This window comes from Manihot esculenta, chromosome 10 (assembly GCF_001659605.2).
Source record: "Manihot esculenta cultivar AM560-2 chromosome 10, M.esculenta_v8, whole genome shotgun sequence".
Lineage (NCBI taxonomy): Eukaryota > Viridiplantae > Streptophyta > Magnoliopsida > Malpighiales > Euphorbiaceae > Manihot > Manihot esculenta.
This window is the reverse complement of record NC_035170.2, coordinates 27,135,193-27,152,544: the sequence shown is the minus strand read 5'-3', so window position 1 is coordinate 27,152,544 and position 17,352 is coordinate 27,135,193. Positions and strand designations below refer to the sequence as shown.

At 28.9% G+C, this 17,352-nt stretch overlaps 1 protein-coding gene across 1 annotated transcript; it reads left to right on the top strand.

The window, feature by feature from the left end:
* Positions 1–8,076: 8,076 nt before the first annotated feature.
* Positions 8,077–17,325, top strand: LOC110624003 (uncharacterized protein At5g08430). Its single transcript, XM_021769046.2, has 11 exons — positions 8,077–8,261; positions 8,535–8,672; positions 10,627–10,706; positions 11,391–11,578; positions 11,914–12,802; positions 12,996–13,108; positions 13,639–13,698; positions 13,919–13,969; positions 14,530–14,602; positions 15,028–15,279; positions 16,647–17,325. The coding sequence occupies exons 2-11, from the start codon at positions 8,572–8,574 to the stop codon at positions 17,207–17,209; spliced, it is 2,370 nt and encodes a 789-aa protein (XP_021624738.1). The 5' UTR covers positions 8,077–8,261; positions 8,535–8,571; the 3' UTR covers positions 17,210–17,325.
* Positions 17,326–17,352: the final 27 nt, after the last annotated feature.

Below are 17,352 nucleotides of genomic sequence, written 5' to 3'. Positions count from 1 at the left end.
TAAATCCGTTACTAAATTTTTTAAAAAAAACGCGGGCGAACTAAAATAAAAAGGCGGTATTATTCTCTAAATTTTAGTAACGGATTTCTTAATCCGTTACTAATTTTTAGATTAGTAACGGATTTCGTAACGGACTAAATCCAACCCTAAACTTAAAAAGAAAATTTGAAATTTTAAAAAATAAAAAATCGATTTTTTTATTAAAAAAATAGTAACGGATTAAATCTGTTACTAAATCCGTTACTAATTATATAATATATTGCATTCCGTTATTAAATCCGTTACTATTTTATTTATTTAATTTATTTATTTAGTAACCAATTTAGTAACAAATTTAGTAACGGCTTGAAATCCGTTACTAATTTTTAGCTAATTTAGTAACGGATTTATAACGGATCTCAAAATCCATTATTAAATTTATAAATAATTTTATTAAGTAACAGATTTAGTAACGGATTGTTAATCCGTTACTAAATAATAAAAATTAATAACGAAATATAAAATCCGTTACTAATCCGTTACAAATTTGTAACGGATTTAAATCCGTTACTAATATCCGTTACTATTCCGACAGATTTTTGTAGTGTAATGGATCCTGAGTATTTTACACACCTTTCACATTCAAACCCCTTTACCCGTTTCCCTACACTATGACAACAAAGTTGCTCAGCATATCGTATCCAACCCCGTGTTTTATGCATGTACTAAACACATCGATATCGACTATGATGGGGTGCGAGAAAAACTCAATCGAGGAATCATTCAACCCATGCACATTCCTTCTCATCCGCAAATCGCAGATCTCTTCACCAAATCCCTAGAAAGCTCCCAATTCAAACTACTGTTAGACAATATGGGACTTTCCTCTCTTGTCTTGTCTCCATCTTGAAGGGAAAGTGTTAAATATATTATATCGAAATGATGCATTGCGACAAAACGTTGTGCTTCATATTGCACGACGTCCTCATTCACCCTGGTTGCACGACCTCTTGACTGAATGTTGCACGACGTTTTCATTCACTCTGGTTGCATGGCATCTTGACCAAATGCTACATGACATCTTCATTCACTCTTATTGCACGACATCTTGACGCATGTTGCACAATGTCTTCATTCACCTTGGTTGCATGACATCTTAATGCATGCTGCACGTGTTTTTTCCTTTTCCTTTGTCAGCTATTTTTCTTTTCTGTTATAACAAATTTAAAATTCTCCAAATTCTTTTCTTTTCTTTTTCTTTCTAGAGTGCTCCTTGTAATTGTATATATACATGGGCACAAATAGGAATAAAGTGTACAGAATTTAACCTTTACCCTACTTCTCTCCTATTATTTTTACAAAGTGTTTTTCTAGTTCATTTAATAATTACGGATTTCATTTCAAATTTTTGTTTCTTGCCATACAGCTGAAAAGTATGGCCATAAATTGCATGCTATTTGTCCAGTGGCATCTATTGATTTTAATTTGCAGCAACTGTTAAGCTCATATTTCAATAACAATTGGTATGAACATAATTCCTATAATGAGAGCTCCATATCATTTGATAATGAAATGCATTTATAGTTTTAGATTTTGCCTAGTCACTGTAGCGGATCCTCCAATAAATGAAGTAATTGAAAGGGGTTGTGTCCCTCGGTTGGTAGAGCTTCTTGGAGGCCATGTTTCCTATCCCAACCTTACAATGCGAATTTCCTTATAGAAATTTCCTTCTTTTAAGTGAATTATTCTGTTTTAAAGATACCAATTCAATAACAAAACTAGCTTTAACCTTATTTTGTAGTTTGAAACTGCATAATCTTTGGTTATATTACAAGTGGGACACTAAAGCAAGCAAAAGTTGTTATAGAATGTGGTGTTGTCTCGAAGTTTGTGGCGCTGCTTGCTTCTTAAAAACATGATCTGCAAAATTGAGAATAGCTTCTTGGACCAACCACTTCTTTTTGGTGCGATCAATACTAAACCCAACAAAATAGATATGTCCTCTATTTTTCTTATTTGGTTGTTTATTTTTCTGGTTACTTTTTTCCTCCAAATGACATTGCTGCTTCTTGGACCTTAAGCATTTTAAGTTGTGGACTGAAATAATTTATTAATGTAAAAAATTAATCTAAGTTGTGGACTGAAATAATTTAAGTTGTGGACTGAAATAAGTTGTGGACTGAAATAATTGTTATAATATAATAATAAATATTATATGTTTAAAAATTAATTTAATTATTATTTATTTATTGTCTTATAATTCTAAATAATTTATTAATGTAAAAAATTAATCTAAAAAATTATAATTAATAAATTTAAATAAAATAATATAATTTAAATAAAAAATAAAATCAAAATAGCATAAAAAATAGGTCTAGTTAAACTGATTCAAAATATAACTAATAATAAAATATTAATTAATCCATTGTCATGAAAAAACTTTAACTAAAATATTAAACCGAACTTTAAGACTTTAAGAATATAAATGTAGCGGCTAACTTACTATTCTCACTTATCACTGTTTGGAATTAAAGGTTTTATAATAATTTAATTCAATTTTTTTATTATATTATTTAAAATATTTTTTAATTTATAAATTTTTAAAAAAAAATTATATATAATTTTAAAATAATTTATTTTTTTCAAAATAAATAGTGCTAAAATAATTTTAAAATAATTTATTTTTTTCAAAATAAATAGTGCTAAACATAAAAAATAATATCTTAATGCAATATAATAATCGCTCAAAATAAGCTCACCGAAATAAAGTTACGGACAAAAGTATGGCACGTTATCGCGAAAGTCTCACTCATAAAAAGAAAGATCAAGATACCATAACACCCGATACTTTATTAAGACTCGCTCTCTTCTGATAAGATCGAGTGTTCATGAAAAGTTATTATTAGTGAATATAATCTAGCAGTTTTACATTATACTTATAAATACGAGATTCTCTATCTATTAGTCGGTACTAATTGAATTTTTAAAAGATTCAGTAATCAATTTCATATTTTTACAGTATAAAAGCAAATGTGTACTGAGATTAAGATACACATTTTTATATACTCATTCTAAACTCAAAAAATCTCATTACATTCGTCCGTTCTATTAATTTATTCACTTGAACGTCGAAGTAATTGCCCATAAATACTAATCATTTTACATCTTTTCTTTTGCATAATGATTAATTTCAATACTATTTCCGATCACATTATATATGTATATTATGCTTCAATTAATTTAATTTAAATATTATATCAGAACCACACAGTAAATTTTATTTCCATGAAACAACTTTCAATATTTCATTTATAATTTTACTTTCAACAGAATTTTAATTTTTATGTTTTGATAAATTTTTTATTTTATGCCTATTTATATTATAAGGAACTTTGCTTTTGTGAATCTAGAGATTTCACAACTCTAGAATGACTTCAATTAGTAGCGGGTCAAAGGAGCCTTAGCATATAATTTGGTTAAGTATATACACATATATGCATTAAGATTTTTTTTTTTAATTAATTAGTCCTTTAAATTTTCTATTGGCCTTAAAATTTTCATTAAGTGCAGTAAATTTTCTAATTAGCCTTTTGTTGGTCCCTAATTATTTGTAATTGATTAATTGCAAGTTAAATTGAAAGTATTACAATTATTTAGTGGTCATTAAATGAGTACAGAAATTATATTTACAAATTAAAATTTGATTAATAATTATTGTTTAAAAATTAAATAAAGTCATTTCAATATATAATTTCCTATATATTATTAAATCTCAAAATCATATGAGATTTTTTCAGCTTATATTTTAATATCTCTCTCCTTACATGGGTAGACGATAATAATTTTTCCTTCTATCTTATTTAGTTTTCTTTTGTTTTTTTTAACAGATCTTATTTAGTTTTCTATTCCTTGTCTTGTCTGATCCAAATTTATTATTTTATTTATATTTGTGCAAGCATACAAAATTAGTAATTTAAACTCTCGTGTAAATTTACATTTATTTATATTTAATTTATTTTTTTTAATTTTTTTTATACGATCTATATTTGTTTAATTTATATTTTCAATTTTTTTACACAATTGAGATTCGTTTTTATTTATTTTTTAAATTTTTAATAAAAATTAATTTCTATTTATTAATTAATTTTATTGTAAAAATATATATATATTTATTATATTGGATTGATATAATTTTAAAATACTATATTTTTATTTTGTGAAAATAGAAGTTTATTTATTTATAAAAAAAATAAATTATTTAAAATTTTCGACATATCAAATCGTAATAATAAACCTACGAATGCTAAAACTTAAAAATATTTATTAATCAGATAGCTAACATATGAAATATTTTTTAATTACAATTTATTATTATATAGTTATGAATAATTATGTTATATATCATTTTTAAGTTAGAAATTAAAAAAATACAACATGGATAGTAGTGATTTGATTAATAATAAAATTTATTTATACTATTATTTAAAATAAATGTAAAGTAAATAATTTTAAGATAATAATTAAAAAAATACTTTTAAAATTATTTTATTGAATAAAATTATATTTTATAATTTTTTTTAATATATGAGATATGTTATTTAAATTTTATAAAGTATTTCTCTTGAATTTTCTTCATTTATTTATGCATTTGGCCTATTCTATACTTTTGAAATTTTCTTAAATCTGAATAATTCTATATATAGTGGAAAAGTGCTATTTTTTATTATTATTTTTAAATCTTTTAATATATTTAAATTTAAATATTTAAATCTCAAAACATAACACTTATATATTTATAAATAAAAAATAAAAATTTCTAAGAGATCTTTCAAAGTAAATTTAAATCTTTGAAGCGGTCATATTTATATTTATTGTTTAGTATATTTTTTTTAATAAAAAACACATTGATGTTGTTTTATTATATATATAAATAATAAATTAGAGATTAATTAGATTAATTATATATTTAAAATTTTTATATATAATACTACAATATCATAATTTACCTTATTATAAAATTAAATTATAAAATATATATTATAATTTTTATAATAAAAATATAAATATTAAAATATTTTTATTATATAATATATATTATATTTAAAAATAATATAACAAATATAAAAATGTAGAACCATCTTAAATACAACTAATTATTATAAGTTTTTAAAGTTTTTTTGAAAGAATGAATTTTCGCTATTTAATTTTTTTAATATAAAATTGAAATTTAATATGTGAGATTTTTTTTTATAAAAATAATTAATAATTTTTAAAGTTATCTTTATAGAATTTTATTTAAAATAAAATTTAAGTACAAATAAAACTAAGTATTTTAAATTAATATAAACTTTTAAAAAATTTAATAGAAAAATTAAAATAAAATATGTTTAAATATAGCCAATTAAATTTGATTTTTATAATAAAAAAATAAATTACAGTTTAATCCTTCTAATTTAATAAAATATCTACTTTAATCTTTATATTTTTAAAAACCTACCATTTAATCTTTAACATTTAAAAAAAATTATAAATTAGTCCTTACTATTAAATTTTAAGTTAACTTGTCGTTTATTTTAATAAAAATAACCAAAATATCCTTTACCATATATTTTTAAACTAAAACAACACAGTCCCTAAGATTTAATTAAATTTATAATAAAGTCCCTATAATTTTTTAAATTAATCCTTATATTTTATAATTATTTGGGAATAAAATTTTAAAATTGACCCCTACATATTTAACTATTTATAAATAATCCTTATATTTTGCAATTGAATACCTAAGTATATTTTGAAATAAGTTATTTTAGTTTTATAAATTAATCTCTAAATAATTATAATATTTAAAAATAAGCTTCATATTTTATATGAATTGATCTTTAATATTATGATTATTTATAAAAATCTCTTAAATTTTTATAAATTAATTTTTAAATATTATAAATATTTATAATATAAACTTGTTTAAAAATGTTGAAAATCAAACTAAATCGAATGCTAAATCAAGTGAATTACCCTCTTCAATCACAAACATAAACACATTCAACAACATGAATTAAAATCTCTATTGATTCAAAGAATATTTTCCAGCATAAAAAATAATATTTCATCCAAAAATTAGTAATAAAACAAATATAGAATGCAAAATCTAAACTCTTTACAAATTAACATAATTATTTTTTATTCAAGAATTTCTTATATTATTGAAAATATTCGCATTATGAGATTACCAACAAACAGATCTAAAAATATAAAATTCAAATTGTTACACAAAATAAAGATTACAGTCTAGTGTTACAAATTCAACTACAAGAGACAATCATGCAAAGGTAAGACTGAGATCAATAGCTTTATGACAGCGATGATGGCGAGACAATCATGTGCGACACTGATGGTGAGATCAAAAGGAAAGGCAATACCGAAAGCGGCATCAACAGCAAAATTGAGAGCGATATCGACAGCGAGATTTAGAGCAGTACCAATAGCGAGATCCAGAGTAGCAACCATGGTTTTGAATGGCCTTGAGAGCCATGAAATCTCGCGTGGGACGAATTGGATGTGTGGGGTATATGGCGATGCGATAATGTACAAAATCTATAAAGTATTTAGATTCACTGTCGAAGGAGGAGGAAATCGAAAAAGGAGAGATAATGGAATGGACTGATATAAAAGTGAAAAAACTGTTTGGTTAGATTTTTCTATTTAAAAAATATTTTGATAATTTTATAAAAATTAATGGTAAACTAACTATAATTTTAATGATAGGAACTGATTTATAATTTTTTTAAATATTAAAATTTAAATTATAAACTTTTAAAAATATAAAAATTAAAATAGATATTTCATTAAATTAAAAAGCCTAACCTGCCGTTTATTCAGAAAAAAAAATATTTGGATAATTTTGATGATCCTATTATTCTTTCTTGAAGTGAATATAGATGGTAGGTAGATTCTAAGGACCTAGGTGCAGAGACGAACTCACAAGGCCACAGTACAAGGGCTATATGGGCCCCGAAATTTCAAAAAAAAAAAAAAAATTGGAGGATTTGTGTAATTTTTCAAAGATTTCAATATAGAAACAATCGATATTTTATTAGTGGTAGATCCATAATGGAGCCCATGAGTCCATTAAACTTTTGGAATATTTTTCAAAATTAAGAGTATAATAATATTTTAGGTAAAAGTCAAACATAAATTATAGTAAACTCCTAATTTAATAAAAAAATTAATATTTAAATCTCATTATTTTTTACTTTAAATATAATTACGATTTAATTTTTAATTTTATAACAATTATGTATACAATTAAAATTTTGCTTTAAATAATATTTTAGTACTGAAATTTTTTGATAAAACTAATTTTTGGTTTGTAAGAAAAATAAAATATGATAGATTTTTTTTTTTTTTTTGAAATGGAGAATGAAAGATTCGAACCTGAGATCTATCAAGTTTAACCGGATGCACTTATCATCAGACTAAGTCTGACAGTGCATAAAATATGATAGATTAAAATGTATTATTCTACAAAATAAACAATAATATTATTCAACTTTAATATAAGAGATTAAAAGGTAATAAAAGGATTATATTTATTTTTGAAAATAATAATAATTTAATTCAATTCTTAAAAGTTTAGTTTGCAAGTGTAAAATTTCAGTTTAATAACTTCTTCCAATTAAAGAAAATGAAATCCATTATAATAAAATTCTTTTGGAATATCTAATTTTAAAAAAATTTTAAAAAATAAATTTCATGGAAAGATAGAGATAAATTTGAATTTTTATTTGAATGTTTATCAAATCCATTGATAGTTTTTAAAACTCTAGACTAATTAATAAATTTTTTATTTGAGAAATTAATTAATAAATTTTTTTAAATTAAATAAATAAATAATAAAATAATGAATTGCTAAAATTAATGATTAAATTAATTAATAAATTTTTTAAAATATTAATAATATTTTTTAAAATTAAAAAAGAATTTTTTATAATATTAAAATTAAATAGTATTTTTTTAAATAAATTTATATTTTGGAAAAAAAAAAGTAAAAATAGGCAGCATATGCATGTTGTGCACCAGCTGCATTTTAAAATTTGCCTTTTTTCATACGAATCCACCCGTCTACCTGACTCGCACCCAGATGTCATCTATTCGTCTCCCTCGCACTGCCATTTTTATTTTTCTCTTTGGAATCTGTATCCTCGTACCAGTTTGATTTATGTTGAGAAAATGCCAATTCTGCCTGCGTCTGCTTGTTAGTCCTTAATTTGGAGTCCTAAAAGGTCTGTTCCTGTGTTTTGGCTTAGATGGGTCTTTGTTAGTCTCTCGACTAAGGCCAACTGTGATTGGAATTGGAAACTTTAACTTCTTATTGGCTTTTCATGTCCCAAGATAATTTTGTGTGTAAAAATTGTATTTTTTGGCTTTTTCCTCCAATGGGTTTCTGATAATTCGTGGGCTGACCTGTTTGGATTCTGATACACTTTTAAAGATTCAATTTATTATTTTTATCGTCCTTCATGAATGGGTTTTTAACATTCTTCCCATTTTAACAGGGTGATTCGGGGTTCTAGTTTGGAGAGAGCTTCTGTGATGAAAATGGGGAGGATGAAGAATGTAAACAAGGAAGAGATTGCCGAGGATTGGTGTTTCGTTTGCAAAGATGGAGGTTCATTGAGGGTTTGTGACTACAAGTGAGTTTCCTATTCTAGGTTTCTTACTCTTGCTTGTAATAATTCTGCGTTTGCTGTTCTAGGTTTCTTATTCTTGCTCATAATAATTCTGCATTTGAAAGAGTGCAAAACTTGAATTCACTTGGCCTGGTAGCCCATGCCATGCCTTTTATTGCTAGCCCGACTCGGCTCTTAATGCAAGACAAGAACTGATGCTTGGCACCCTTACCCCTTTACTTTTTCTGGTTTAGGTACATCAAGGCAATTTCCTTTTTTTTACCATGAAGGCAATTTCATCTCTGAACAGTGTCAATGTTTCATATTTGCTCTTTACGAAGCAGCAATTCGTTTATTTGCCAGATGTTGTTCTCGTTTGGTGTCACATGTTTTTCTTTGACATGACTATTATTATATTATTATTATTATTATTATTATTATTATTATTATTATTATTATATCATAATTATTATTATTATTGTGCACGTGGATATCAATGCCAGATGTGAAGCTCGTTTGTGGTACTATATACTTCTGATGCTTTGAGTTTGAAATTGCAAAAACAGCAAACATGCTTTGGCTTTAAATTATAATGGATTAGAGAATCCTTTTCTGTGTTGTGTAGATTTATGGTCAAGACAGCAGATATCAGAAACATGAACTGTTGGGGCTAACTTGGCCAACCTGCCTACTGTTCACCTCATACTTTTTACAGAAACTTTTGAAAAGTTTTTATGGGAGTATGTTAGACAAGTAATTTGTCATATAAAGGATAAACGATATGTTTTAGTAGATAATTTACAGTTATATCTTGCTACACACACACACACACACATGTATATTGAAAAGAAAATAGTTCCTAATTGGTCAAGTGCATGCGCTTATGTCAACATAAAAGGATCTGCATTTAAAATTTGAATTGATACTGATGCTGATCTCTGTAATTTTGCCAAACATGCTTAAACCAATGTGCTAATTCATTTCCATTATTAAAGATCAAATGGTATTTTACTATAGTTCATTCAAACCAGAAAGCACCACAATTAGTCATTCTGCCATTTGGATTAAACGATTCCTTATTCATGGCAACACTCAAAAGGGATGATATGCAAAAACAGTTACTTGAATCAGCAAGTTTGTTGATCATTCAACATGTTAAGGAATTGCTTTTTGATTTTTGACGTTGTTCTATTTCTCTTTAATGACTGATTCATTTGGATATTCACCCATAACAGTACTCTATGACTTATAAACATTAAGACCGAAGGTTTTTTTTTTTAATTAAAAAAAGACATGATTGGTTCTAGATTCTACGTATCCATGAGTGTGATGACATGCACATAACAGATTTATCAGAAAATATGTGTGCATAAAGCAACACATTTATCAGAAAATATGCACAAGTCACCACCGGTGCGTGTGATCACATGCTCTTTTGGTGTTAGCTGTCCTTTATATTTTGGTGCATCATGATTAATGTAATTTTCTGTGACACCTTTTGTGTCATAAGTCAAAATGTCATTTTCAGCTACAGAAAATGCTCTCCTTTTTTTTCTCTCTCCTACTGCTACTACTTTGTAGTCTTTCTTTTATTTATAACATATAAGAGATGATGTCATATATCAATTTTGTATGACACAGGTTTCATATCTTTCATGAAAGATGTTTCCTTAGGTTATATATGAACAACTACTAGGAAAGCATATTAAGTTATGTTGTATATATGTTCAATTTTGCTTGACAAAGCTGTTCTTGCAAATTGGAGTTTTCTTAAGTGACTTATCAAATCAATTGAAAGTATCTCTTAGGTCATGGATATTAGCCAAAAAAATTCCTACATACTATGAGTTTGCTGCATCATATATTATTCTATGAGTAATCACTTAGAATTTTAACTTGCCTTAGGTTAAGCTTGATGCTGTACATGGGCATTGTGGACAATCTTGAACATAAACATGTTATTATGTCCTGTATTTAGGGATTGCCTCAAAGCATATCATTCCCGGTGTGTAGAAAAAGATGATTCTTTCTTGGAGAGTGATGTGCCTTGGAGATGCAGTAAGTTGCTAATTCCTATGGTTGCTTTTCTGTTCTGTCTGAGGTGAAGTATAACGTCTTTCATGCATGTAGCTATAAGTCTTGACAACATACAACCCAACACGTTGTACTGAGGAGATGGGTGTCTACATATGCTTTTTTTAATTCACTTTTCTTCCCATTTTGTATGTATTTTATGTTGGGAATACTATACTTAAACTATGCTGAGATAATGAGTTCAAATTGCTTGAATAGTAGCTAGTGTGTGGCCCATTAGGTTCTTTAACTCTCTCAAATGTTAATCTTTTCTTTATATGGCTGGAAATCAGGTAATGTCCCAATTATAGTTTCTCACCTATCTGTTTCTGCTTAGAGTGAGTGCAATCTGTTTCCTTCTTGTGCTTAAAGAAACATCATATGGTATCATAAACTGTGCCAACACTTTTTTATCAGTGATATATCTTTTGTTTGATGTGCTGCAAGTGGAGCTTAGAATTTCTACCGACCTTGCCCATATCTAAAACTGCAATGCAACCAACCAGAATTCCAAATTCTCCACTATTGTAGTAGGTTTTTGTTAGCTGATAATTATAACCATATCTGAAATTCACCAGTTATGTCCTTTTTGTGTAACCTTTTCGTTGTTGTCACTCATTTCTACTTTGATTTTACCATTTTGCTAAGATGATAAATTTTATATTTCAGAGTGGCATTTTTGCTTCATTTGCAAGAACACCCCAAAATTCCACTGTTTTTGTTGTGCAAAAGCTGTATGTGGACGCTGCTTCTGTAATGCTGAGTTCGCAGTTATTACAGGGAAACGAGGATTCTGCAATCATTGCTTAACACTCATAGGTTTGATTGAAGGGATAGAGAATCCAAACTTCAATGAAGTATGCATTATTCCTAACAATTTTTAATGTGGACATATATCAAACCTTTATAGTTTTTTATCAGTGATGCATCAACATTTTTTGCATTTCCTAATAAGAAATATATCCAGTTAAATGTTGGAGAAATTTACATGCTATTTGTGCAAAAATTTACCATCCAGTTAAATATATCCAGTTAAGTATTAGAAAATGAGATCAGCTGTATTAGCATTTAGTCTCTACATTAAGGCATCGGAACTTAACTTGATCTTAGTTTGTTCTTGAAGTCATCTAAATTTACCTTGTGCTTTCTTGTTCTTTATTTTCTGATTGATCATACTCTCGTTGATCTTTAGGGGAAGATAGACTTCAATGATCGAGACACGTACGAATTCGTGTTCAAGAGTTATTGGGAAATGATTAAATCAAAAGAAGGTCTAGCTTCCAAACATGTCCATAAGCTATTGAATAAGGGTGCAGATACTGAATATATTGATTCAAATGATATTTTCGAAGGTGAAGAAGCTATTAGTGAATTTGAAGTTGGAAATGAACTTACATCTGATAATGAAGATTTGAATAATAGAAAAAGGCATGAAGGAATTAAAAGATGGAAGAGCAACAAAGGGAAACAATCTGTGATTAATAAGAAGGTTAAGTCAAATAAAAGGGAATTTGATGGATGGGGATCAAAACTCCTTTTTGAGTTCCTTGCATCCATTGGTGAAGAGACAAAGCAAGAATTATCACAACATGATGTTACTGCTATTGTTATAAGGTATTGTGAGAAACACAAACTTTTCCATCCAGAGAAAAAAAAGAAGAAAATTATTTGTGATCCCATGTTGAAATCTCTTCTTGGAAGGAAATCAGTTAATAAGAATAGCATACATAAACTTTTGACACCACATTTTGCTGAAAATTTTGAGCAATCAGAGGATGACTTTGGATATAGTTCAGAAGGCAAGGGTAGGAATGTCTCAATGGCCTGTAAAAGGCAGCGAATCTCAAGCACAGATAGAAATTCTCAGAAGAAAGAAGCCATTCTAGATGTTCAAACTAGCTGTTTTGCATCTGTCGTCGCTGAAAATATCAAACTTGTTTACTTGAAGAGGAGTTTAGTGGAGGAGCTGTCAAAGCAATCTGAGGTTTTTGATGATAAAGTAATGGGAAGTTATGTGAGAATTAAATCTGATCCATATGACTATTCACAGAAAAATTCTCATCAGCTTGTGGAAGTGACGGGTAATCCTCACTTATTTCGATATTTTGATCACCCCTAAAATTTTCTTATTTTCTTTAATTTACATTTATTACATAGTTTAAATTAATCCTCCCACTTATTTCGATAATTAGGAGATGTATTGTTCATTTACAACTTACCTCTAACCAGCCGCTCAAGCTATTTACCTCTTATGTTTATCGTGAATATTTACAGGCATAAAAAGAACTTCAAGAAGTGGCCTAGTGAATGCAGATATTCTGCTACAAGTTTCCAATACACCAAAAGACATTCCCATTTGCAAGTTATCAGATGATAACTTCTCCAAGGTAACAATATTGTTTAGTATTTGAAAGGTTATATAACCTATATAGCAAAATTGATAGAGAAGCAACAAAGTTACACTTAAACTGAAAAAGACAATCTTCAGGATAGATTGTGTTCATGTCTTGTGGAATGTAATTTATGTTGGTCAAATTTTTGTTGTGTGTCATGGAGATTGTTTCAAAGGACTAGTTGCTAAAGGAATAATTGTTTGTTGAGATTTGATTGATGGAATATAATCTCTAATGTAGTTTTTGTCGATTTTAGTATGCTTTAAAATTCAATGTGAAATTTCATTCTTAGCCTGTGCCGAGTTTTGGAATCTTTTCCCTCTTTTTTCATTGAGCTTTTTTGTTGACACTTTAAAAAACGAGTTCCCCCCTATCTATTTCGCACTATATGGCAAGTGATTAATTTGACGAGCCTAAAATAGATCCACATATTGTCCTATACTACTGAAGGTTACAGGAAATCATGGATGGTTTTGCATCTTGTTGAAAAGTTTGCATTCTGATTACATAGTCTAATTTTGCAGGAAGAATGTGAGGATTTGCAACAAAGGGTGAAGGAGGGTCAGCTAGAGAGGCCCACTGTTGTAAGTTTTTCGTGGTTAAGCAATGCCTTAACTGCATTAACCAATGATATCCTTATTTGCCGTTATTTTGTGCTGTTACACATAAATCTTTACGAACTAGGAGTTGATGACTTGTGCTTTCTTGGAGTTAAGATCTATGTAAAAGTTGTTAGTAGTATATTGCTAAATGGTTAAACATAATAGTAAAGTACTGACCTTGACTAGAATCCTTTGATGACAGGTGGAGTTCAAGGAGAAGGCTAAAAGTCTCCATGAGGTTATAACAAAACATGTATGTAGCTCCTTAATCATCTAGAAAAAATAGGAGCGTAAATAGTTTGTTATATATTTTTAGTGTCTTAGAATGGACAAGTCATTTCACAAGAGAAAGGATTAATGCAATAAAAATACCCAAAGAAGGAAAGGTATATTGAATTTTGGTGAACAAGCAAAAGAGGTGGCCAGACTACGTGACTTTCTATAGGTTTCTAAAGTTTGAAGCTTCACCAATAATGTTGTCATTCCCGATATCAATTTGGACTTACTACATGCTTGCTTGGCATGTTTCATAGAAGCAAAAATTTCTCGTCATATCCATAGCTTCTTAAGCGAGTCCCTTCATATTTCCTAGAAATTGATTATGTAGACTGTAGATTAATTTTTAGCTTTCTGATTTCAGGAATTTACTTCCTTGTCTGCTTTTTTTTTTTTTTCAAATTCCAATACTTCTATTTCTTACATGTATTATTGTCTCTTATAGCTTTTTGTTGTTGTGACTGAGTGTGATGTGTGCTTTTTTTCTTCTCCTTCTGACTTTGCTTTTTGTTCTTTTCATTATCTGCAACATCCAAGTGGATTCTGAAGGAGATGGCCCTATTGCAAAACCTTATTAATCAGGCAAATGAGAAGGGATGGAGGAGAGAATATCCTTTGATGTTTTAGTTCACACAAACTGGAATTAGTGTCATAATGCATGCCTTTGCACGTGTCCAAAATTTGGGAAGCATTCCCAAGCCGCACAAACTTTGTTGTTACTTATTGCCCTAATTTGCAAGCTGCTTTATCTAGAGCTTATTGATACAAAATTATCATAAGAGTTCATGAGACCAGGAAAACCCAATATCAACTGTTTGGTCTTATTTCATGTCGCGGCATAAGTTTCTGTCATTTATGTGCAATGACATCCTTCAGGCTAGCCTTTTTCAAATTGTGTGGATTGGCATCTCTTGTTATCTTTATGGGGTGCCTCCAACTTGTCACATATGCCATAGATCACATTTTCGCCTAAAATGGGTTCATTAATGTCAATGAAAATGCTATGTGATCCTTAACCTTGTTTTCTGTGTACACTTTCCGCGTACATGGATAAAATGCTGCTTCTTCAGACACCAGCAGAACAGTCCCGCTTGTTGCATGACATTCCAGAAATAATTGCAGATGATGCAGAGGTTGAAACTGCTGACAATGAATTGTGCAGGAAGGATGAAAAGGAAAATAATGCCTCACCAGAATCAGCTAGCAGAGGAATGTCAAAGCCTGGTAGAAAAAGTTCAAGCAGCAATAGGATTTCTTACAACCTAAATGATGGAGCAAATTTTGCAGGTCTGATGTGTTTCTGCTTCTACTTCTTTTATTTCCACCAACAGCTTACCAGATTGCTTTTCTTTTCTTCTCTGCACATATATGATCTTTTGCTAGCAATATGTTGTGGTGATAAACATAAATTTACTCAAGATCAATATTTCTGGAGTCTAATAGGACTAAAGGGTTCTTATTATTTGTTTTTCCTTCTAGAATTTAAGTTGTCTGAGAGTCTTCAGAATCATGTATACCATTACTGATTCTAGTTGCAGTCAACTGGGTCTAAAATGAATTTGCAAATTTTAATTTCACGAAGGCTACATAATGTTTTGCATAGAGTTTCCTGCAATTTCTCTGCTGCAGTCCTCGGGGACCATATTTTTCTTTTATAATCTAATATTTAGGCGTCTGTTGCTTTGCTATAATTTCAGCACAGCTAATCTTTTGTCTAACTCTTGTTTCTTAGTAGTCAGCACATTTTATTGAATAATTTTAGTGTAGTTTTTAGTGGCTTTATGTACTTTTTCCAGAATTGGTGTGGCATGTACACCTTTTATCAAAAGCTTTCATTTAATATTCTATTAGTTCTTGCATTATTGTAGTTCCATTTTCACAATTATGTGGTGTACAATAATACATGTGGCCTTATGGTGTCTGGCAAAGTATTCTCTCATTGAACTGATAGGTTTTTTATAATTTCGTAATGTGCCAATAGCACTCCCCCTGTCACATGCAAAGAACTTTAACTTGTCAATAATAGACTTCACTTTCTTTAAGTTATGATTTTTATGATTTAATATTAGATTTAGGAAAGTGGATTATTTAGTTGGACTTTAACATTACATATTTATGTAGGTATTTTAATCTACCTCGAGGAATTTTTCATGTCAAGAATCCAACATGAATTTATGAAGATGGCTTGTTATAAAAGAAAATCTATGTCCAACAGATTTCAAATTTCTCCATCCAACACAAGATTAGTATAAATTTGCATTAACAACTAAATGGCACTTATTTGAGCATGCTCAAGTTGATCCTTGGCGTATGCTAATTGAAGTTGAAAATTCAGTATTCTCCTCACACTACTAAATGTCTTTGATCACATTGGTAGAATTGAAGCTACTCTCTTTTAACCATATACAGGGTTTTACCTTTTCCTTAAATTTTCCTGTTGATCTCCTAGAATGAAACTGTAATTGATCTCAAAGGCTATGAACCAAAACCAAATTGATTTTGTGAGACCTTGTTCATGCTGAAGAATGTATTTGATTGTTGGTGCTCTAAATGACTTAAGAGTTTAACAATCAGAATTAACTTGGCATTATTTCTCTTTTCTAGAACAAGAGCAGCAATAGTGAATTTAACTTTGTATTATTTCTCTGTTCTAGAACAAAAGCAGCAATCTGAAGAACCTGAATCTAAGGAAATGGTGCAACAGCATCATACTAGTCCTGCAAGTGGAGATGATGGTAGTCATCAAATAGAGAGTTGTGAATCTGCTCTAGAAGTGAAGCAGAAATATTCAAAAGCATCAGGACGATTGGTAGCTTCTATTCCACGAGGCCCATCCAATGCCCCTGGTTCAGAAAACCAACATCATCCTTCTACTTCAGGAGAAAGCCACGAAAAACCGGTGGATGGTGACCATGAAAAGGTGAAGAACAAGCGAACCGGACCACAAGTCGAGTTAATTGAATTGAGTGATGATGAGGAGCAAGATACAAATGTTGCAAAAACCAATCAAACACCAGATGACCTGAATTCTTCTATATGGTACTGTGTAAGTCCACATGGTATCAAAAGGGGGCCGTACTCGATGTCAGTGCTTAAGCAATGGAGTGATACTAGTTACTCACAATTGAAATTCAAGGTGTGGAAAACTGATCAGAGCCCTGAAGAAGCAGTTTTTCTGACAGATGCCATTTGCCAGTTTTTTTCTGGCAAGAACTGAAATTTTTAAAGTTTTTTTCTTTTTTTTTTCTAGTCAGTTGCTGACACAAACAACTAGAAGCCAGGGGATTTGTATCTACTTTCTCCAAGAACGAAAATTTTTTTGTTTCTTGTCTATACACAGGCTTTAGTATACAGTAAATG

Coding starts and splice junctions, on each gene's coding strand:
- LOC110624003 (XM_021769046.2), top strand. CDS start 8,572: ATGAAAATGGGGAGGATGAAGAATGTAAACAAGGAAGAGATTGCCGAG. Junction 13,699..13,918: donor AGCTAGAGAGGCCCACTGTT/GTAAGTTTTTCG, acceptor CTTTGATGACAG/GTGGAGTTCAAGGAGAAGGC. Junction 15,280..16,646: donor TGATGGAGCAAATTTTGCAG/GTCTGATGTGTT, acceptor TCTCTGTTCTAG/AACAAAAGCAGCAATCTGAA.